We start from the raw sequence: 24,337 nt of genomic DNA, 5'->3' as shown, positions 1-24,337 counted from the left end.
CTTCCTCGATGATCCCTGTCGTGTAAATAGTGGTCAATCCAAGTAAGGTATGTCATGCTTCCAGATGTAAACAATTGACATGCAATAATGTTTGTGTTATAATTCTACGGCGATTTGAACAAGATAATGCAATACACTGGTAGTTCCCTGATAGCCATTAGGATCTGTGACTGGGATATTACGGGTGATCATGTTCTACCTTCGTTTGTATTTTGGTTTCGGTTACTACTTCTATTTTGAACTAGAATTTGAATCTTGGTTTGATTAAGATTGATATTGCAGACACTATAAAAACGAGCTACAACAATCACAATCAGTTATTCTTCTCGCTGTCCTTGTAGTTTTTCCTAGTCCACAGTTTGTATTTGTAGTGTCAGTTCGTTGATATCATGTCATATTTTTATCGTCACATATCGATAATATGATCTTTTCTTGCATTTCAAGTATGATTTTACAACAAAAAGCAATTGTCGACACTTGGGATGGAAACGAGTCGCTTTGAACACGACGACTATCATTTAATTGCATTGCATTCATGAAAGTCTTAAATAACGGCACTGCTATAGGAATAATTGAAGCTCAGTCGTGTGAAATAGTTTTAACTGTTGCATTCAATATCAAGTGTAATTTCAAAATTGTATCTTCAGCGTATAAAGATTAGATTGCATTTGTCGTACAAAAACTACTAAAGAGAAATCTAAAGCCAACATGAGAATTGTTTCAAACTGAAAGCACATTAGTGGCTAAATTTCCGGGGAAAATGACAGAGTTATTTCCTTCTGTTTTTCCCAGTCTGGAAATTTTACCTGAAAACTGATTGGCTGCCTAAAACGCAACTCTTCAGACACCCGTCTTTTCTTTTGTCACTTCTCATTTTTTTCCTTCTATGTCCTGTAATTTTTTTTTACAATACAATAGGATATTGTATAGACGCAGACATTAAATTGCCTCTATATCCATACCATTACTGGTATACAGTATAAAATACATAGTATATTAGGTTATATCTCCGGGGACTGATTTATAACTGGCTAAGTAATTAAATTTTATTTCCCGATTTTTCCAATAATTATCTAAATTAATTTCAAATTCTACTACGATTTTGGATTTAATAACCGCCTCAGGCAGGTCATTCCAAATATCGATTATTCTAAATGTAAAGGAGCATTTTTTGAACATCCATCTTGCAACGTTGCTTTTTAATTTTTTTTTAATTGCTTCTTGTTCTGTATCTCTACTTTCTATTTATTACATTTTCTTAGTCGGTAAACAATTATTTTACCGAAAATTGCAGGAAATACAATTCTCTCCATTGAACTTAATTTGACATACGTCACGTGAGTGAAATATATTTAAAATTGCTTTGACGAAAAGATCTGTTTGCTGATATATGAAACACATTAATAATCAAGAGAACTTTTCTAACCCCTGTATGTGTGATTTTTTGTAATAGATTAAGAAATAAAGAAAAGGTAAGCGTCTATGATCATTTCACGTATTTTGTCTCACAGCTGTCGCGTTACGTTTACTAGTCGACGTGTAGACGGATGGTTATCGATTACTTGTAAATTTAACATTGTTTCTTACATTTATGTTCTTTTAAGCCTGTTCTGGAGCACTAATTACCATTGACTAAGTACTAAAGAGCGTGACTGTGCCTACAACATAGTTTAGGTCTAGCGTAAATAAAACAGTCCGAACTAATGGCGTATTCTAATTCTAACCGTGTATAATTTATAAACATCCTACGTCAATACTGCGTGTCAAACTGAAGGAATCTATAACCGGCTGATTGATTTATATTTTCACTATATTAAATATTGAATAGACGGATAAAACTGCACACTTTGTTATGTTAGCTATATAAATATATATATCAATGTTTGATATTATACACAAACCGTTTAGCACAACAGAAGGCAGTAGTGTATTTATTTTCAATTGTCAAAAAAACCATCATAAGTTCAGTGGATAACGTTTCTCGCTGTTAAGCGTCTTGAAGAAAATGATTGCTGATACACTAAAATAAGAGTAGGAACAACGTCATTTTGAATCTTTCCTCCTTCTTCCTTCATATAACATGTAACCCTTTGTGTGTAGCAAACTTTAAGATGAAGCTAATATTAGAATGTCTCCAGCATCGTGGTGACAAAACAGGAAACAGTTTTTGTGTATTTACTATGTATCTCAACTTTGCGTTCACAACGACAAGAATATTAGACGATCCGCATGTTTGATTACCATTCGATCGATAACTTGAAATTATTATTGCACTTTGTTTATCAGGAAATTTTATGGTTGTCATGACGATCTCACTGAGAAATAATCTTTGTTTTCGTTCTCCGATGGGAAGTTGACATGTCTGTCTATATACATGATGGATCCGCTGTTAACGTCGTTCTCATTTGGGAACAAGACGTTATTTAAAGGGATTTAACAAGATTTATTTGACGGGTTTCATAGATGAAGCGAAAAATGTCTTCTTAAACATCTTGTCTTATCATAGTTTTTATTCTAACTTAATGGATCTACACATAAGTGTTTCTTGTAATTGTTCACAAATGTCTTCTCGTTTAAAAATCAAACTGAAATTTTCGCTTTAATCAATACAATGTAATGATGATTACCTCGCATCCACTTCTCCCAAGTGAATCGTTAGGTATACCATATTTTAAAGAGGTACTGAAGGATCCCGCTTTCGCATTTATTTTTGAAATTTTCATCACACATTTGTATCACTTAATATTATTAAAACTTGGCTGCTCGCATTTATTTTTGAAATTTTTATCACACATTTGTATCACTTAATATTATTAAAACTTGGCTGCTCGGGAGGTGGCACCAGATCTAGGCTACATAACACCATCTGTCGTCAGTAGTTCTGGAGTCTGATGTCAATATAACATCTCTGTTGCCGTATCAAATATAAAAAAATGTCTTTGTCAAACATGCCTTTGCATCGTCATATTCGTCGTGGTTTTTCATATCTTGAATAAATTTCCTTTCCGATCCAGACTCTAATTATTTTTCTGATTGGCGTCAGCTTTTAACGTTTATTAGACAATGCGGGTACTGAACGTAGTGCTTGTGACAGGAGACACGTGACCTATTTATAAACGAGTTGGATAACAGAGAGAACTTTTATACCAATCACAAGTATAAAAATCCTGCTTGTGTACTTGATAAATATAAGATGTCACGAGAGTCTCCATTACATTATGGGATTTAAGAACAGTTTTAAAAAGTTCCATATTAGCGTGCAGCGATGAATCTAAAATTAATAAAAATAGAAGAACGTGACGATTTTCATTAATATGATCAAATGAAAATACTTAAAGAGCCATTCATATCACATGCATAATTATCAAATTATTAAAAAGTATGTAAAAATTATCACAGAGTATGTAGCATGTGTTCAGGAAATGATTACCGGGAAAAACGCCCAGCTTCATCTTATGTCCATTTCAGTATTGCTGTGGTATGCCGATAGCCTGCCGAAAGCATGCCTATTACTATACATTGTACAACAGCGTATATGTATGGACATATGTATGTATTGGTGGAGAATGCCCATTATTATAGAAGCACACTACCGACATCATTAGAATTAAACCACAACGTATGTCTACTTCGGTATGGGTGAAACATGCCCATTATTAGATATGTATGGACGATTGAAGTGACAAAGAAGCACACTACCGACATCATAAGAATTGAACCACAACGTATGTCTACTTCGGTATGGGTGAAACATGCCCATTATTATGTATATATATATGGACGATTGAAGTGACACAGAAGCACACTACCGACACCGTTAGAATGGAACCACCATTAGAATTGAACCACAACGTATGTCTACTTCGGTATGGGTGAAACATGCCCATTATTATATATGTATGGACGATTGAAGTGACACAGAAGCACACTACCGACACCGTTAGAATTGAACTAGTAAAAACGCCATTGATTTTATTTTCAAACTGTCGTGAAAAGTGAAAACTTGAGTTTAACATCTCGTAGGTACCTTACTAACTAATACACGTAAGTGTTATTCGTCATTGTTTACGATCCATGCCATTTCTTTCCGTTCTGTTTTAAAGCGTGTTTGTTTAATTGAATTGTCTTCTTTTCGAATACCGTTATCGCCTTTTTGTAACATTTGTGCATTTTTTATGTTCTTGTGCTATTATTCCATCTTGTACGTATGTGTACTTTTCGTCAAAGGAAAAGGCATGCTACATACCAGTTTTAATATTTATGAAGTTTTGCTTGAGAATCTAATTCTTGCTGTTTTTATCCTTATGTAATTGCTCTTCCATGTATCGATTGGAGAACACAGGTAATAATGATTAAACAAAGCGATAAACTGTATTATGTTTCTAAAATAGCATTAAATAGCATGTAAGTATATAGACTTAAGGTGATCTTTTTTCGTGTATAAAACGAAAATGTAAATATGAAGTTGTATATTGGTGTGTAGTTAGATTCACTATAAAGGCTGTGCAAGTAATTTATGTCACTTAGAGATCGTGTCTATCCATTAATGATACATTGTGCCGTTAACTCGAGTCTTGTATTATCTGACAAATATAGCATGTTCGAGTAGTCTTAACTCAGTGACACATGAATATAACTCTCATCATATCATGAAAGATTTAGAAATAATAATTACTGACACTGAAACTTCAGAAAATATTTTACATATTTTCCATCGTGCTTGTTTTCCAGCCAAATCCCGCGGTTCTAAAAAGTCTTCTAATCGCGCAGCCCACAAGCGCTCCATGTTTCCACCAATCACAGAGAAGGTTGCGGAGGAGGAAGCGGAAGCAGAGGAGACAAAACGCTCTCCGGAGTCCCCTCTCACGCACTTGTACTACGGACTAACATGGAAAAATCGCGAATGGCCAGAGTTTCTGGGGAGCTGGGCGTTCGTAAATGGCATGAACTCAAAAGGTATGTCATGTTCTCTTACAAATTAAACATTACAAGTAGAAGTTGCATGTTAGGTTTCGAAGTTACAGAAGTATTCAGATAATTTAACTGCATTCAACTGTTCGACAACTTTAGACATCATAGGTATTTTAGAATCATTTTGCTAAGAAATATTAGTATAATAGTGTATAACATAGTATAATCGTTCTCGATTCTCCATTGTTTACAATCACTTTCGTTCTCTGCACCCCTGTGATGGCAAAATTGAAGGCACGCGTTCAGTAATTTCATTGATTTCAGGAGGGGAAAAACCTGACCAAACACAGGCTGATACGCTCCTTTTGAAGATTTCAAAGGAGCGACAGCCAACTTCAAAGCCATTAGAATTTACCTTTTTGCGATTCGTTTGATGTAAATCACATGATCAAACTAATCTCCTGGTCCCTTCCAAAAGATGTCGTACATGGGATCTTCAATTTTGTAATGACATGTTCTAGAGGTACAGAGAGTGAAAGTGATTGTAACGCTTTTAGTATCGAGGATGAGCCAAAGTCAGTAATATTGTATATGAAATGAAGAAATAATTTCAAATCACAGTTAAATTGTGTTAGATAGTAATACACAGTGTCGCCAACCACTGTCTAATATCTGGTCACAGCCCTTCAGAATCAAGGGCAACAGGATCCTTCAAAGTGTCATCAAGGACAAAAAAATATAATCTTGTATAGATAATGCTATATTTGAATGTTATTTAGATAATATTAGATCCAAAGACCAAATTGGATTTATTTATTTATTCATTAAACATATCACGTGATTCAAGGAATTTTCGTACATTTGACATGTCATTATATTGTCAATCAGTGAGTTGGCGACACCAACTACAACATCCGGAGATAAGACAATATGATTATGTTTGCAAATACAATTCCACTAACGACGTAAATATGAACTAATGAATTAATTTATTTGGTTTTTCTTTTTCCTTCTAGACAGTGATCTTGGTATGAAGAAATAGCGTGTAGTTTGTAGGTAGCTTTGTTAACATACAGTTATAATAATCGGGATGTTTGCATTGTTCTGTTAATGCGAGCTTCGACTGACCACCATCATATCATTATATTTGTGACGTCATACATGTACTCGCAACAATGTTGCAGCTGCGACTGTCATTTGTCGAAATGTACACAAATGTCGCGCTTTGCCATTTTCGACAATATTGCTTTCGCAATAGATGTTTCGACACAATATCCAAGGTATACTTGCTCGGCTGACGATGATGTTAATATCTTTAACACTTGTCTGCTTCTTAAAGATTATTCCGAACGTCCATGTTTTGACAATCGTATCTTTAACAGAAGTCAACGTAACCATCAAGTTACAGGTACATATTTTCGGAATATCTATTGCAACTGGTTGTTGAAAAAAAGACAAAAATGCATTGTTTTCTCTCCATCAATGCTTTTTTCACGAGGGCTAGTGAATTAGTTGAAGGGGAATAACTCCTTTCTTATTCAGATTCCGTGCTTTGCTCTATTCTAACGGTAGATGATATTTCTAAATCTACATTACTGTATAAAGCCGCATGTGGTTGTCACATTTAACTGCTATTTATTCATACGTAACTAATGTTCTGCTGAATAAATATTTCTGAAACGAAATGTTTATTTATTCTTCCGTTTGTTATAATGCTGTGCACGCCGTTTGTTACGTTTTATACTTATAATTAAAAGTTATACTTACATTGTATACTGTTAACGTAAACTTCGAGGGGTCCCTGCAGTTATAAGTATAACATGTGCATGTTTCCGGTATGTGGTTTTATTTATCAAAACACACAATCGCTGTAAACTTATTCAATAAATCTTGTTGGTTAAAGTATCTGAATGTGACAAGAGCATTTACTTCTTCTAGAGTCGAAGAACACATTTTTTCATAATTGATAAAATTTCTTTTTCTTTTGCCAGCAATCCCTCGTTTTAATGACAAATATGCTCCTTTAATTTATCTTTTAAATAAATATTGCCATGAGTCTTGTTTATACAGATCTAAAGTCTTCCTTTTGACTACATCACCAAGTGTAAGGAGGCAATCTGGCTTCTGTTACTAAAAAGGAATTTATCGTTGATATTTTGTTTTTTTTAGATTTCGACGGGATAAGTGATAGTTTCGATGATTGTACAGATGAAGATGACGTGTTCCTTTCTGATGATTCCTTGAATGATGCGGATATCGATTTCGATACTGAAACGGATAGTACATCCCAACCTGAGAGTGATGGTTACTATGGAAATGACCTCCGTTACAATAATGACCTCCCCGAAAGTTTAAATGGGGGAATCACAATACCTAATCTGGTGTTTGAAAATAAAAATCTTGTTCGAAGTAAGGGACATGCTGATCTGTCATGCTTTACTTCAACGCGGCCTTTAACGTTTACCAAGGATGAAAATGCTAACAAGAAAATACTTTCGAAGGACGATACTCATGTGTGTAATAATATATCTGCATCATCGCCTCCAGAATCTACCAATACATCAAAATCCGAACCGGAAACAAATTCTTCAAAGGGAGGTGACTCTTGTGATAGAACGCCAGAAACTGAAATTACATCCAATGCTTTAGGAATAGACTGGTCAGAAATGTGTTTGTTGTTTTCAGGTTCTGCGTCAGTAGCTTTGTTTATGGACGTTGCTCCACATCTTTATGTTTTCTCTATAATTATTGGCCAGCTATTTTACATATTCATACGATTTTTGTTAAAAATGGAATGATTATCTTCTTCGGAATTGTATAAACGAACTCTGCTAAATAGACATCAATTTTGGTATACTATGCAATACAGTGAGATACAATGTAGATGACTTGTAGTAAAGTTCGAAATCACACTAAACAAATCAAACATGTTTACATTACTCTATTAACTGTTTTACACCCTTTAACAAAACACATACCATAGTTTCATTCATTGTAAAATTGGATATATATGTAGTTTAAAGGTGTAAGTAAGTTTGAGAAAATCGCCTGTTTTCTGCCTGGTGTCATACGTAGACAGTAGGAAATTGATATTTCGTCGGTTTTGTTAAACAAATGGATGCTTAAGGACCAAGTTGAACTCCTTCGTTGCGAAATATAATTTCCAAACATTGATAATTTGTGCATATGTACCTACAGCAGAATGCCGTATATCCGAACTGCCTAGGGAACACATATTGTTTCAATGGTCCAATGGATATATCATTGCTTCAGTAGCGCAGTATGAAAACTTATAAAGTTATGGCGAGTCGGTATGGTGCCCGAAACTATCACGATTTATATTTGTGTGAGAATAATAAAATAGATAATGATAATTAAAATCATAGAACATGTTAAACTTGATCTAGTCGAAGCACTTTGAATATTCACATGTTAAGCCGGCGCTTCTGATCAGCCAATTTGATTTAGGACGGTGTTTCATGTATTCAAACTGTCGCCTATTATTAGTTTTTATGCTCCTTTCGTGCGAATCTGGGCGAAGTGACTGGTACAGCGTTCAACCCTACTTCGTTGTGTTCAAATATGGCGGTTTCAGTTCATACAAAATTATAAGAATGATTATTTTATAGAGCTTTTTCAAAGTTCTGAATATTTTTATTGTGCTTTATGAAGAGGAAAGGGACACAACTGTTATAGTCATGATAATTACTATAACTACCAGCAAGATGAAAAGAAATTGAAAGTTCGGATATGTGGCATTGGGATATGTGGCATTTGGATATGTGGCATTCCGATATGTGGTATTCCGATATGTGGCATTCGGATATGTTCCAATATGAGAATTTAAAAAAAAAACGGTTCGATTTCCTGTTGAAATCCCAATGGAAAAGACTTGATACTGCAAGAGTTACAATCAATTTCGCTCTCTCGCTCTCTGCACCATTGGAACATGTCATAGCAAAATTAAAGGTACAATCGAAATATTTCATGCGTTCCAGGAGAGGAAAACTTAACAATCACAGGCTGATACGCTGATTTTGAGGATTACAAAGGTGCGACACCCAACTCCAAAGCCATCACAATAAACAGTTATACGACTTAGAGATTCGTTTGGAGTATCGGGGATGACTGACATTCGCATTCAATATCGTTAAAAGAAATTGAATGACAAATTGATTTAAGCGCATATTATGAACAGTATCGTAATCCTGTAGAACCAGGAGCGATGTTTTCCTCATTAATCACACTATCAAAACTGGAATTAAGGCAAGATGCGTCAGACCTTTGCCGTTCTTATTGTTTTTGAAAGGCATGAGGGAAGTTCGAACTTTGCAACGCATTGGCATAAATGCATTAGTTATAAGTGTGGAGGGTAGTCGTAATGATATCTTTTAATTATGTAAGTACTAAACAATAACACTATGTACACTGAATAAGACAGGGATAGAGGGCTGATATATTGCATTGATAAGCGACCTGTTCTCTTATGCAATGGCAGATACAAGTATTACGAGTATCTGCAGCATTTTAATAACAGTATTAACATAATTTTACAAAGATTTTGACCTGTCGCAGTATGTTGTCTTTTCAGGGTGCTTAAATTCTTGAATCATGAATTATAAAATGTTTTGTTTTCGTTAGATTCTTTTATATGGAATTAATGCTATTCTCTTTAACTGACTAAGTTATATCTAAATATTAAAGGAATAATGCACGTGTAAAACATATCCAATTATGATCACGACACCAATTTATATTTTCTACAGAAACATACAAAAATCAAAAATCATATTAAAGAAATGATCAATTCCATTTTTTGTGTTAAAGACTAAAGAATGGTATGCCTATTGCTTCTGCTAGGATTATAGCGAACAATTCTGTGTGTTTCGTCATATATGTCTAAACGTTGAACAATCAATAAAAAAAAGTGTCGTTAATTTACATATGACATTTTTCTGTAGAAATGTTTGATGGAGATGTGAAGCCTTATCTGTTGAACTGATTTTTTGTTTCTACTTGATAACAATGACATGCCGTTTGATTCAAATTTCATCCATTTTGTTCTAACCGATAACACGAAAAATTATCATGAATTCAGTCACGTGACAGTACGTGAACCGAGGTTATTAAATTATTTTTTTCAAGTCTTGAAACATTCGATAAGGATGTCAGACAAAAGAGCTAGAAAAAGAAATAATCCAAAGTATGTCTCATTCTATGATATATTTATAGGTAGATATTTATTATAAAACTTGTATATACGTAAATGTATATTGATAGAGGATTTGTTTTGTATATATTAGTAATAGTTACTGTAATATATAATCTATTTATGAAGTATTGGTAAAAACAACAGAAAGTTAAAGTGTGAAAAGCAATAAGAAAAAACTCAGGTATAAGTGTTGATGGTTGATAATTGGTAGTGATGAATTAAATCGCAATGAAAACACAATTTGTTTGTTATTTGTTTAATTATCGTGTATTCAATATAAAAGTACATCCATACATCACATCGTCCAATTCATTTATAGATAAATCAAAACGTTAACAAGCTAGAGGAGTATAATAGCATTATCTTTCGCACAGTGCTTTTAAATCACAGGATACGCAAAAGTCTTAACAAGCAAAAGTAATTTTATAGCTGTATCATCTACAACTATGTCTAATTTTATAGTGTCAACAAACAAGAATAAATAATACATAGTTAGGTTCTCACCTTATAACGGCTAACCTAACTGTTTATATCATGACTTGAACAAACCAATGTAGATTTATATTCTCATTACATAACCTCACAGTTTATATTCCAGTATGAATAAACTAGAGAAGATTTATATTCTTAACACCTAACGACTAACCTCATAATTTATATCACAGTATGAACAAACCAGAGTAGATTTACATCAACATCCTGACTACGTAAGACAGCTAAAATTCGCAACAATAACAAAAAGAAATGGTGTATACAATATACCACAAGTTATACAAAGATATAATACATCTAGAAAACATCTAGAAAACATCTAAAGCCCTTTGATATTTTTTGTATTACTGGACGACCAAATTTAGATTTAATATTTTTACTTGAAACTTCATGCAGTGATGACCATCACCAGTATCGATTATGCGTGTCGAGGCCGCTTAGTCAAAGAAAATTACTAAAGAAATATGTTCAAAGAAATCACACTGATAGTTTCAGCTGTAAAGCACATTATTTCGCCTTTAACGTGAATAGCCATTTCTATTTGTAAAATCATTTTATCTTTAACCCAATGATGGTGATCGAATTCGCTTTTCGAAAAAGCTAATTGCTATGCAGGTCAGGCGAACGCATGGCTAAGTTTATGTAAATTCAGTATTCAGATTTGTTTAATAACATTAAAGAATAAAACAAGTATTGTTCTTTTCTTGTACAATCTTAATATTGACAGGAATTGATAAGACAACGATATGAGTTCTTCTTTTTAATATAAATTTGCCAGAAATAGTGAACTAGTCATTCATGTCAACAAAAGCAGTAATTCAGGTAATAAATGGATAAATGTATACGTTATTAACAGAAACAGTAGGAATAACCCGAAATATACGTACAGTTTCTTGAAAAATAAACTAGTGTAAGTAACCATTTATATCTGTGCCAACATATAACACTTTTCATTAGTGTTTATTCCCATGTCCATACCAGCAAGCACTCGCACAATTTCAAACTGTCAGTAATTTTTACAACATACGGTTCGTCATTAGTATTGTCAGAATAATGCATTGAACAAAACATTGTTAATAAATTAGTGTATCAAAGTCAAACCCAAAAATACGGATCACGAGTTCCAGAAATTTCCACTCTTTGGCATTAATTTAAAAATTTAGGCATCATCTATGTTGTACTTTCACACCTTGAGGAGTTGGCCATGATCTACTGAGAAGAAACGAACACAACCATTCCGGGGCTGTCCATAGAAATCGGTAGAGTGTGTTGGCATCCCATCCTACCACGTAACGGGCCTTAGGGAAGCGAGCAGTCAGCGCATGCGTATAAGCTTCAATCACCTCGTTCAGATTTGAAGACATATTGCCATCGAAATCCAGACTCGTCGTTACTAAGAAAAGCAAACAGAATATTGAATGTCACAGCATTTGAATTCAGTTTCCTTGCTATTATTGTATTGATCTCTAAATTCATATTTCAAATCTTTGAGCAGAAAACTCAACCCCTAGCAGCTACTCCTTCACCCAATGCCAAGACTTATTTCTAGATTCTGACATCAATGGATGTTCTTAGTAGCCTCCTAGATTTCAAAAATAGGTCATTAGTATCACTGAGTCCTAGAAGAAAAAAACAGCTGTATGATAGTTTTTTATTCTAAATTATGTAAAAACTTTTCATTTGTATATCTTTTGTACAATCTTTGCGACCAGGGATGCTAGATGAACGAATTCAAACCACTTTTTTTATTTAGCCGATCCAGAAGTTTCATTTTCTCTCTAAACAGTTTTTTATGGTTCTACAATCGTCAACACAACATTGTTCAATTAAAATTGTATTGAACAAGAATCAGTCATATGAACCAGTTAGTTGCATATGAAAATGTATAAGCATGTACTATATTTTGTAAACACGAATTTTGTTTGATAATGTGTCAGTATATTAACATTGATACTCCTATGACTTAGAAAAGGAAGTATTGATAATTGCATCACTTCAAAAGTTAAGTTCAAATTTTGGGAATATTTTGATATACAAGTCCTCATTTTTGTCTCTATTTAGATCTACACCCGTCAGTTGATACAGTAATGATACTCACATCTTCGAACAAATTCTTCTCCGTAATATGCCATTCTCTCCGGATCAAGTGCCCGATAACATTTCCATATGTTTTCTATAATACCCTCTCCGGAACAGAAATTAGTTTTGTAACCACTTGGTTCAATTATATGGACGGAGACACCCGATTTCCAAAGTTCTGTCCTGAACGTATTATTACGAGTTAGAAAGAGCCATTTCAAGGCAAAACGTTCAAAAAAACAACATCAAATTCAAATAAAATAAAACTTGAAACAAATTGGTAATTTATAAAGTACGATAGAATTCAACCAAAGTAATTTTCGTAGTGAGCTATTTTACCTCAAAGTATCAGCAAAACCCTCCGCGGCGTATTTAGAACAAACATACGGTGCACCGCCTATAGCCACTCTACCCGACACGCTTGTTGTGTTGACAATTCGACCTTTCTCCTTCCTGATCAAATTCAGGAATATCCTCGTCACTTCGACGGTTCCGTATAAGTTGACAGCCATCACAGATTTATATTCTTCGATGTTTAACCAATCGGCGGCAACGTAACAACTCTGCCCGAATACACCAGCATTGTTAACAAGGCCCCATAGACCTGTAACAATCACGTGTAAAATAAGCGAGAGTTTATGTATGTAATTGCTTAAACATTTCTATTTACATTTACAAAACACATCAGGGTTGTAAGAATGACAGTGTTTTTTCGCTATTAATACAGTATGCTTCATGTTTCAGGATTAAGTGTTTGACAAAATATAAGACCATGTACAACAATGACAGAAACAATGGTATACTCAATACACTAATTTCAAATTTTTGAATTAATTGAATTGCTCTAGCAAAAATAAATACTGGAATAAAACAGTTTTAAGCTGGCATATTCAGGAGTATTCTCCCTTACCTTTAACAATTCCACAACATCAACTCATTATGTCTGTCTTATGATTTCTTATTTCTTTGCGGTACATTACAATCTCTCATCAATATTGTTAAGTTTCAGAAACGTCAGCAGGCACGTCCAAAATTAAATTAACATATTTTCTACATTTTTTTTCTTCATTGGCATCTAAATACTCATATGTCCTTAATAGAGTTAATTTGGTGGTCAAAAGTTATCACTGTCAATTGTTTGTTTTCAGATTGCTTGAAGCGCTGTAATTGAAATTTACCACTATTACCTGAGTTCGATTCCTCTATGGGACTTAAAAGGAGACAGCTGTATTGAAAAACCCTGTATCCAACCTGGGTTTTATATTTTCTTATATTTGGAAATGTAATTGATTTTTGGGAGTTCTATTAACCATAGGTAAAACGCAGAACCGTCGACTACCATCAAATTAAGCAAGTTAATCTTACCTTTGTGTCGGGGAAGTCTGTTCTTCACCTCCTCGTAAGCCTTAGTGATACTTTCGTTATTGGTAACATCGAGGTCGATGGTGACAACTCTGTTAGATGTTGCTTTTCTCAGATCCTCGCTTCCCTTTTTTGTAAGACAGCCGGCAAATACGTTCATACCGAGGTTGTCTAGTTTTTTTGCTAGTAGGTTACCGAAGCCAGAGTCACACCCTGTTATCATGATATAAAGATCATCTTTCTTCGCGATTTTAAATCGGCGAAATTGCCTTTTAACGAGCGCATAGCACGTCATAAAGAGAAGAGAATAGCTGAAGAGTGTGAGAGCCTCCATTTTAATCCTGTAATAAAACCAATAAAATCTTTTCAATACAAATGTGCAATTTAATCAAATTAGGACAAAGAAAAACGATTTACCCTGCAACAGAAATACAATGCCAGTAAGATCATGCGCTATGTAAGGTGTTCCACTGATATGATGGTATTTTCTTGGTTCTTTTATTTCATTCTCCAATGATAGATTAAAAATGAAACTCCCAAATGCGTTTGTTTTGTATTAAGATTATTATCATATTTAGTTCAGAGAGATTTTTACACTAACGATATTGATTTTTTACAATGACAGAAATTTTGAATGGTGTAATTCAAAAGTACAAGTATAGAAATCCACTGTCTAATGCATATTTTAAAATACCGTAAGGCGACCAACAATTCGATTTTCTTTCACCTGTCATTTATTTTTATAAAATTGCAACAATGGCGGTTTTTCGTGAGTTTGTTATACACAAATAGACCAAAAGATGACGTCAATGCTTTTGGAGAGCCGCATAGTCGACGACCGCGGGTATTTGATAGTTTAAAGTCTGTATGCTAATTTTCTGAGTACTGAGACGTTTATCAGTTTATTGTGATAATGATATTATGTTGTACACATTTTAAGTTTTTCTTATTGAAAATGTATACACTGAACATACACCTAGTTCACTATTTCATTGTAATCTTCAGTATTTTTATTGTCCAAACATTTATTGAATTGAATCTGGATATTCAACAATTTTCCCAATGAAAACAATCATTTCACTTAAAGAAAATGTTGCAAACTAAAATAGTAAACAAAATATCCAAGAGATTCTTTTTACATGTCAAAGAATAATCAACATGTCCCTTGCACAAGCTTATAAGGAAACTACAGTCGATATACAATAGATGTACAATTTATAAAGGGGCCAAAGAAATATCAAAATTCTCTGTCAGGGACAGAATAATAAGCAACTGCGTTTCAGTAATAAAAAGAATCGAATTTCTAGCACAGAACGCAGACAAAAAATTGTGCCGTCGCCATTGGTAACACCATTGCCACCATTGGAAGACAGAACATGTTTCTCTATGGCGAGCCTCATTTGAGGAAATATATTATCGGATTATTATAGTGCAATGTATTTAAGATAACATTGTTCAAGACGACAAGGGCAACGATTTAGATTTTTTTAATCAACGGCTACAACTATATTCGTCCTTTAACTAATATAAACAGGTAACAGCACTTACCTGTATCTCTAGATGTAGCAGACGCACATTTGTAAATAACTCCCTAAAAAATCTGGAAATCCTGCATGAGAGGGTGAAAACCAGGACGGGTACAACAAGGGTAAATACTTTGCACTGATTATTATTCAATAAACTCCCCCTCCATGTTTTTATCATACAAAAAGCACAGATGTTATTTATGTCAATTTTCATAGCAAGCAAACTTGTTTGCAGTTTTTATTACGTGGTGTTTGATTTTTTTCTTATTGTCCTAATTGCGCCTCTGTTTCATTTTGACCTTTACACTCTCTGTTATCAGATCGTCTCTCCTATCAACAATCTGATTTATCGACGCTTTCAAATAAAAGGGAGATAACAAAGGTAGTATTACATTCTCATATGGCAATAAATGACTCGCCACATCATCGGTATTTGTTGTTTGCTTTATCATTTATTCATTTTCAATTTTTTGTTTGTTTGAGAAATTTGATGATTATTAAGCTAATTAAGTATCTGTTTATTTTCAGTTTTTTGAAAATGACATATGATAAAAATTAGCTGACCTTTTCATCCCATTACTTTGATATTTTAAATTACGTTTGGTAAACATCAACTGCAACGTGGTTTGATAGTATTAAAACATAATACGGGAAAATGGAATATCTGTCTTCCTGTTTACCATTTCTGTACCTCCGACGCAATTTACTTTCACTTCCATACTCTCATTGTTGTATTCCTGGTATTGTCTCTTGTTTTGGCTTTTATATTTTCATGTATTAAGAAATTGTGAGTGATCCGACCACAGTCCATATCCATGAGGAGGTGGGTATTTTCCCTTGGACAACAGATTGCTATTTTTATTTTTTGATGATTTTTAATGTCATATACCATCAGTAATGATATTTTAGGGGCAATATCATGTGACCACTTCCTTCTAAAATTCGATTTTTCAACTGATGCATTAATTAAGTCATTGGTTATCATGCATCACATCACAGAAGTCTTAGTACAGTCAAATATAAGATAAGCAATATCTACAAGCAAGGGACAATGGTTGCAACCAACAGTGGGATTAAATATCATAGAAACCGTCAATCTATACCGAATCTTAAAAAATACGCTTCCTTTCTTTTACCACGACCCCCTTCTGATGTTGATTTTCAATGTTAGATTTTTGTGCTTCCAAGTTTAAACATTTATACACTGTATGTGCCTGATATCCTCTCCTATCAACTAGTCTTCCAAATAGTCTTTTTCTTCCATTGTTCATTTCATCATTTGTTAAGATTTTTTTTCGATTTGTTCGTTACTGCTACATATTTTAAGTTCCATTTCCAATTTTATACCACGATCTGAATTTGGAACTGTATCGCCTAAATTCAATGACTTCCAGTATTGGGAATACTGCCAATCAAGGTATGTTACTGATGTGGGTAAAAGAAGTTATTTGAAGCAAATATCAAGGAGTCATGCTTTATGTAAAGAATTGTTGTAGAATCATATATTTTTTGTGGGTTTCCAAAGATTACACATTTTCCTTGGCACTGAATTTCGTTTTAAATCTTGTCTAAAAAATCTGCCAGTATATATAAAACGTTTAAATGTTTGTTTACTCGTTGAAATAAAAACTGAATACCAATACCAAGAAATTAAACAAAACTCAATTATTATAAGATATGCGGACATTTCGAAACCTGCTGATCTAATTATATCTTATATCTCAGAGCATTAGACTAAATCAATACATTTTAATATTCAATTATTTGTTGCACGAAGGAAAGGAACTTGCTTTTTTAGTACATCACAGTGGTATCTGTTTGCTTAAAGCTTTCACACTTTGGGGGAAAGACACGTATACGATGTAGTGATACGATTATCGCATGTCTTCTTAACGAAAAGTTTCTGTTATCTATTAGCTTTTCAAATTATGAAATGCGATACCATGTGTTTATATTTGTATTTGATAAGCGTCCTTGAGGTAAATCCGTACAAATGTTGTATCAAAAATTATCTTATCGGATCATGTACTTAGTGTTCTGCCGCGTAAAGATATCATAGGTACATGAAGCTCCGATAACAGTATGATAATATGTGTACCCATTTTGTGTCGTTTAAACTCTGCGAATTTTTATTTCACACTTAAGACGTGTTCATGTTGGATGGTCTGATTTACGGACGAAATATTTGCTGTTAAATGTACTATGCCTGTAAAGGCCGCCATTTCGTTTAAAATGCTGCAACATGCACTAGGTAATATGCGCGTGTGAAAAAGTCAGTATATGCAAAGCTCACTAAAGTTCGGAAGTTATTCCATAAATTCATCGACTACTTTTTCCTTAAGTAGCAAGCTATTGTCGGAACTATCTATATGTAAATTTCTTATGTACTGAGGAGCAAACATTCGATAATTTATGGTACAGCATAGTTTTAAACAAGGACTCGGTTACGTCTGTGGGCTCATCTATGGCACTTTTTATCGACCCTTTGGCTATTATTAGGATACTTATAAAAATACAATTTTTAAGACAAATCTGTATTTTGAATAAACTAATATGTAAATATTTCTTAACGGTTAGCTTGTAATACTGTTACTTATAATAATAGTTATAGAAATAGATGAAATAACAGAAATGATACAACCTATGAAGGAATACATTAAAACGAAGAAATAGTAATCCATTTCCGTTTATTACACTGTACAATTATGTTTTCAGATAGGCAGAAAACAACATTATCAATGATAACAATTTGTATTCAAATGTTGAATACTGCCATTGCTATTGGCAGAGGTTTTGCAATCATCCGAGGTTAATAATGTCAGGAGATTGTACAAATCCGTGTATTTCCGAATTTAAGGGTTTCCTGCAATTACAAAACAAAATTTACAATGCTCATTCATACCGATTTTTCATTCACTTGTGATAATCTATTAAAACATTCACGACAAAAATATTAGTTAGCCGTTAAGCAATTATATAGTTAACGTTTAAATTCATTATGAACTGCTCGGTTGTCATCCAATTACAGAGAAAAGGAAATTGCATTTCACTCTAAAAATAACCATTGTCTGTGTAATTGAACACTTTATATTGTACAACAAGAAAACAGTTTTTTTTTCAAATATTCTAAGATCTCAAACGATGTGATCAACAGATGTTTTATTCGAATATTAGTGTGAGACTCATTACGAAGATTCCTATTATGCACTCCTAAAAATCGCTAGAACAAAACAGAAATATAGTGCTAGTTTCATAAATACGAAAATACGTTTGCAATTTATGAAAATAGTCTGAGATATTCTGAACTTACTGAGCTGTTAGAGAGGTGAAATAAAAACCTCGTGACTAGAATGCTTTCGTCCATTCGTCATATTCCTTTAACATATGCTTAATCGTTGATGACGTCACAGCGCAAATCACGTCACCAACGATTAAAACATCAAGGCAATCACAGCGCCACTAGGTATCTTTGCACTTTATTACACAATAAAATGTAAAACAGATCACCTGGTAGTTAATGCACTACACTATACTATATTACACTATATTGATGGTAATGAATTCGAAATATCCTTATTCGATTTTTTTTGCCAGTAACAGAAACGTAGTTTAAAACAAACAATATTATTCCAAACACATTATGATTTATAAGCTTCCAGCAATCGACCCTTACGTAAGGCTTTAGGTAGCGGCCAATTGAGAGTTCCCAACACCTTCGCGGCGAACCATTCGGGGGCGAAATGCAGAAGTCTTATGAACGTGTTACTGTCTTTGCCCACAATATATCGAGCCTCTGGATACTTGGATGTCAGAGCATGTTCATATGCGTCGACGACTTGGTACAGACGGTTAGAAAGCCATCTGTTGGATAGCATGTCCTTTGTTACTGAAAGATATCATAATAAGTAATTAGACATGTTATTGCTATCTGACTAAATGATACCAATTGTTATTAATTTTGAGGTACCAAATGTTTTTACAAACTGTTTTAAATTTGAGTTTATTTCCGATCTTCTTACTACAAAGAGAATATGTACTTTTCTGATCCAATAATTTTTTCTATTAATTTGATGTTATTTTCATTTCTGGCGTATTTCCTGAGATAGGCATATTCATGTAATTTCACGTAATATCGTATGTTTTATTATGGTTACTAATGTAAAAATTATCAACTGAAAAACAGTCCTAAAGAGCATTTATCACGAGCCTGGATTTGACTGTAATTACTTAATCTAAACTAAAAACGGGGAATTTTAAAGGTTCATATCTACTTCCCTACTGGCTCCAACCTCTCCCCCCCCCCCCCCCCCCCCCCCCCCCCAGTGGATCAGCTAATCATTTATACAAAGTCTCTTTCCAAAAATGATTAAGACCAAATACGGACAGTCTTGTCATTTTTACACAGGAAAGATTTTAAAGATTTCGCTCTATTTCCCATACTTGTCGTTACCCATCCAATCCCAATGACAGAGACACATTTTGCACAAAATTGATTCCTTTTCATCTAAGGATGATTTAGACCTAATTTGTACATAATATTTATATTCCTAAAGAATGAAACAGCAAGACATAATCCTGCCATTCCTGAAGAAGAAGAAGAAGTGTTCTAATCTCCCTATCTGGATATCTTGCATCGTAACAACACTCTAATCAAAATAATAATAATTCTCTGCATTTAATATGTAACAATTCAAAATCCTTTTTTAGCCCGAAAAACTATAATAACTTATCAATCTTTATATATACTTACAAAGATCTGGGTAATCCTTCCCGTAATACTCCTGAACATCCTCGTCTTGACGTTTAAAATAATCACGTAACTTTTCCTTCAGTTTTTCATTGTCAAAGATGCTGGTTTGATATCCACTAGGTTCAATAATACTCACGTTGATACCGGCTGAATAATATTCCTGTCTGCAAAAGATAAGATATTAATATATTAAAACTGTTGTAATGATATCTAATATATATTAACACACAGTTTCACGAAAACCAAAATCAACACACACCTTTAACAAGTATGCGTATAAAATTTATACTATATCATTCAAATTGATCCCTAATTATAAAATGTAATAACATGTATATTTTGAATACCAAGTTGCACATGATGTAATATGATTGACGATATCTAAAATTGTCTGGTATATGAATATTATAATTTTTATTTAGTCCTGGGGCTGCTGCATCTCCCAGCCTAGATATAAAATTTTCTTTCGATCATTTTTTATTTTCGCCAGTCGCCTCTTAGGCTTCACACTTGAGGCTTTTAGCATCACCGACGAGTTCTAGAGGGACGAAACAGCTGTAAGATGCAGTTTTATCTATTGTTTGGTTCAACAGTATCTAACACATAATTATCAAGTAGCGTCATTAATTTTTATATATTTTATCCCAAAGCCTTAATAATCAATGATTCATTAATGTTACCTTCTACATATTAGATTAAAAATAAAACAACTCAGATCATATCATATTTGCATTCACTTTTTCAATGGGTCCTTAAAGACATAATAGTGATCACAAAAACAACAAGACAACATCGACAAAATCTTTTCATAAAAAAGTCAGGAGCGATAAAATGACAAAAAATTAAAAGCGATAGAAATACATTTATATACATTGGGACACCTCAAAAAAGTACAAGGATAATAAGCGTTCGATTGAATTTACTCGCCATGTCAATTCCTAAAAATATTATCTTGTTATAAATCTGAAATTTTATTTTACAAATTGGCAAGATTTTACTTTGTCAAACTATAACCTGAGAGTATTCGAATACCCCTCCACTGCGAACTTCGAGCAGACATACGGCGCACCCATCGACGCAATTAATCTGCCACATATGCTCGACATGTTTACAATTCGACCCCTCTCTGCTCTCAGTAGTGGTAGAAACCTGTTTGTCACGCGAACCATTCCATACAGGTTTACATCCATCAAACGCTTGTAATCTTCGATAGGAATCCATTCTGATATCAAGAGGCCAACTGCGTCGTAAATACCGGCATTGTTAACTAGACCATGCAAACCTTAGAGAAATAACAAGGCATAAACTTGTATTACAAAATAAAACAATTATTTAAAAGTTATATTTTATAGAGCGTTTACTACAAAATGTCTTGTAAAGGTTTGATATTACGTCTAGTATATACTTTCTTTACTGTCAAAATTACTGTTTTTTTTAATTTTTGGTTTTTAAAATGCATTTATTCTCAATCTGAATACCTGAAATGTGTTCAAGTAATCAACGTTTTGTGTATGACTTACTTGAATCCCAAACTAAGTTAATGAATATAAATATATGGGTAGAGAAAGTGATATGCATGGATAAACAAGAACATTGTGTCATACTTATCGATATATTCGATATGTTAACACCTTCCACTTACAGATAAAAAGAGGCAGTCACTATCTTTCAACTGAAATTACAACAGTCTATATAATCACACATCACCAGTGTTTACCTTTTCCAAGTCCCACTATTTCCCCACGATTTCTACTATTGTATAGACATACCTTCTTCATTATTACCAATTATCGATATTTACAGTTGAATTGCACACGGCCGAAATTAACTTTTGGCGCTCTATGCAAGCTATGTTTGTGTGCTTTTTCAATAGTCCTCGAGACTGCAAGCGGTAGGCAGTGCTTGTGGAATTTTAGTTCACGAGGTTTGTTTTTACCTGCATGCCTTTCATTAAAATGGTGACACTGTTCAGGATACACACATGTACTTGACGTTATATTCAGGTTACCAGATAAATAACGATTTCATAGAAATAAATGGAATGACAAAGCTACTGCACCTCTCCAACTACTTTTTGAAATTTCCTTCGATCAATACGTGTTCTAGAAGTATGAAACAAATGAATTAGGCAATATAATTAACGACGCTGTTGATGCTGCCAAATTTTCTTCTAATTGTAGTTGAATATTGCATTACAACTGTGAAAATTATTTGAAGACATTTTGTCGTACATTAGTTAAAAATTAGTGTGTAAATTGGGAAATAAACGATGCATCTCAACCGAATTTCTGTGCTTATTAAACTGCGGTCATTGCCTGCATTGAGGCGGCTGCTCATACATGAGATAGTTATGCTCATGAAACAGTATCTGTTCTGCCAATTGATCACCGATGACTACTTTTGCGAGTTATTTTTTCTGAGAAAGGAAATTAGAAAAGTTAGTTGAATATAAAATGCAAACGTATGGAATGGTTATCACCATTTTTTACAGGTAAGTCTATGCATATTTCAAACAAATGAATGTCAAAATTCTGACAATCAATCAATTAACGTGACATTACTTACATGGATTGACCAATGTTTACATGGCGGATGACTTCGATAAAGCAGAAAACGCATAATCTTCCAGAACACCAGGTCTTATTATCCTTGTATTTTTCAGTCTCCATGTAAATCTTTCTTTTGTTCTTATTTGCCCTAGTTTTATTGATTTGAATATGTTGACATTGTTTTATTGGGTTTTTTTTTCTAAATCATTCATCACAACAATTTTCTTAGAAACGCATTAAAGTATAAACATCGTTTAAATCAATCGGAAGGTGTTGCTATTGTCAGTAAGCATAATGATCATCAAAATATTCAAATTTTACCTCGTCCATTAGGTAGCCTCGTTTTCACAAATGCGCATGCCTCTTTAATACTATTTTCGTCAGTGATGTCGATCAGCAATGACGTTACCCGATACGACGTTGTTTTGTCTAACATATTTTTCCCCTCTTTTGTCAAACATCCTGCGAACACGTTAGCTCCTAGATAATCTAGACGTTTGACTAACAAATGTCCAAAACCGCGATCACATCCAGTTATGAACACATATTTGTCGAAGATCCGAGGAATCTTCAGTTTTCTCAGGAAAGTCTTCGAAAACACATAGGTTATTATGAGGAGAGCGACGATATAGAAACTCATCTTCTTAAAATATATCTGAATGCATATGAAAAACAAATCATACTTTTAGGTCGTTCGAAAGTTTATGATAATGAAATGATCAAAGTACTGCTTCAAATGATGTCACGTACATATAAATTCTTGAGAGGAGAGATATATGGACAGTCAAAATATTTTATCACATGTGTTTATGAAAAAAAGCATTACTTTACAATAATTTTGCTGATAAAGTGTTGGTTTGTATCAGCCGTGAATGTAGTAATTGTAAGTGCTACAGGACAGAATTTTCTCTTAGTAATCACATCACTGTTACGTTTGATGTTAGGAAGAAATTTAATGTTTGAGACGTCTGTTACAAAAACATTACGACAGAAAAAAAGAACAATGAACGTTTTTTCCTTTTGAAACAATTTTGAAATATCACATGACTTGAAATCCTTTTCTCACCTACTGTATACATGATAATTATTCACAATGATCTAAGAATGACACTTATGTATTAAACTATTCTTGTGAATATGTTAAATATGTATCATTAATACATTTCTGATTAAATATTTATCTATTTCTCTAACGTCCAGCCACATGAACTTACCTCTGCCGTAATCAGGTCAATATGGCGAAAAAGATGCGACTCTAGCGGAGGCTTCGAAACATTTAGATGGGCTTGTACAGGGAGATAATTTGATAAAGTGTGGCTAATATCTATGCTATGATACCACTTGTTATCTGTTTAAGCATGAAATAAAATTGAATAACCATCTAATGATGAATAAAGAAGATTATTCATAGTTTTATCTAAATTTCTTCCTAAATATATACGTTAATTGTCCTTTA

The 24,337-nt window shown here is 33.5% G+C and overlaps 3 protein-coding genes across 3 annotated transcripts in view; 1 reads left to right on the top strand and 2 right to left on the bottom strand.

Moving 5' to 3' along the window:
- Window positions 1-10,363, top strand: part of LOC132564641 (uncharacterized) — a 49,428-nt gene extending 39,065 nt beyond the window's left edge. Inside the window, exons 3-4 of the mRNA XM_060229282.1 lie at window positions 4,732-4,956; window positions 7,081-10,363. Of these exons, the coding sequence (XP_060085265.1) occupies window positions 4,732-4,956; window positions 7,081-7,709 (854 nt within the window). The 3' untranslated portion in view covers window positions 7,710-10,363. The remainder of the gene's footprint in view (window positions 1-4,731; window positions 4,957-7,080) is intronic.
- A 1,418-nt stretch (window positions 10,364-11,781) lies between these two features.
- Window positions 11,782-14,390, bottom strand: LOC132564540 (17-beta-hydroxysteroid dehydrogenase type 6-like). Its single transcript, XM_060229197.1, has 4 exons — window positions 14,060-14,390; window positions 13,034-13,298; window positions 12,714-12,877; window positions 11,782-12,008 (listed from the first exon to the last, which is right to left on the bottom strand). Exons 1-4 carry the CDS (start codon window positions 14,388-14,390, stop codon window positions 11,782-11,784), a joined length of 987 nt encoding a protein of 328 aa, XP_060085180.1.
- Window positions 14,391-19,220: 4,830 nt separating this feature from the next.
- LOC132564529 (17-beta-hydroxysteroid dehydrogenase type 6-like) lies at window positions 19,221-23,536 on the bottom strand. Its single transcript, XM_060229186.1, has 4 exons — window positions 23,203-23,536; window positions 21,347-21,614; window positions 20,333-20,496; window positions 19,221-19,468 (listed from the first exon to the last, which is right to left on the bottom strand). Exons 1-4 carry the CDS (start codon window positions 23,519-23,521, stop codon window positions 19,221-19,223), a joined length of 999 nt encoding a protein of 332 aa, XP_060085169.1. The 5' UTR covers window positions 23,522-23,536.
- Window positions 23,537-24,337: the final 801 nt, after the last annotated feature.

This window comes from Ylistrum balloti, unplaced genomic scaffold, assembly GCF_031769215.1.
Source record: "Ylistrum balloti isolate Yb309-2 unplaced genomic scaffold, AGI_CSIRO_Ybal_v1 Utg369680, whole genome shotgun sequence".
Taxonomy (NCBI): domain Eukaryota; kingdom Metazoa; phylum Mollusca; class Bivalvia; order Pectinida; family Pectinidae; genus Ylistrum; species Ylistrum balloti.
Note: the sequence above shows the minus strand (reverse complement) of the source record. Positions and strands in the feature narration are given on the sequence as shown.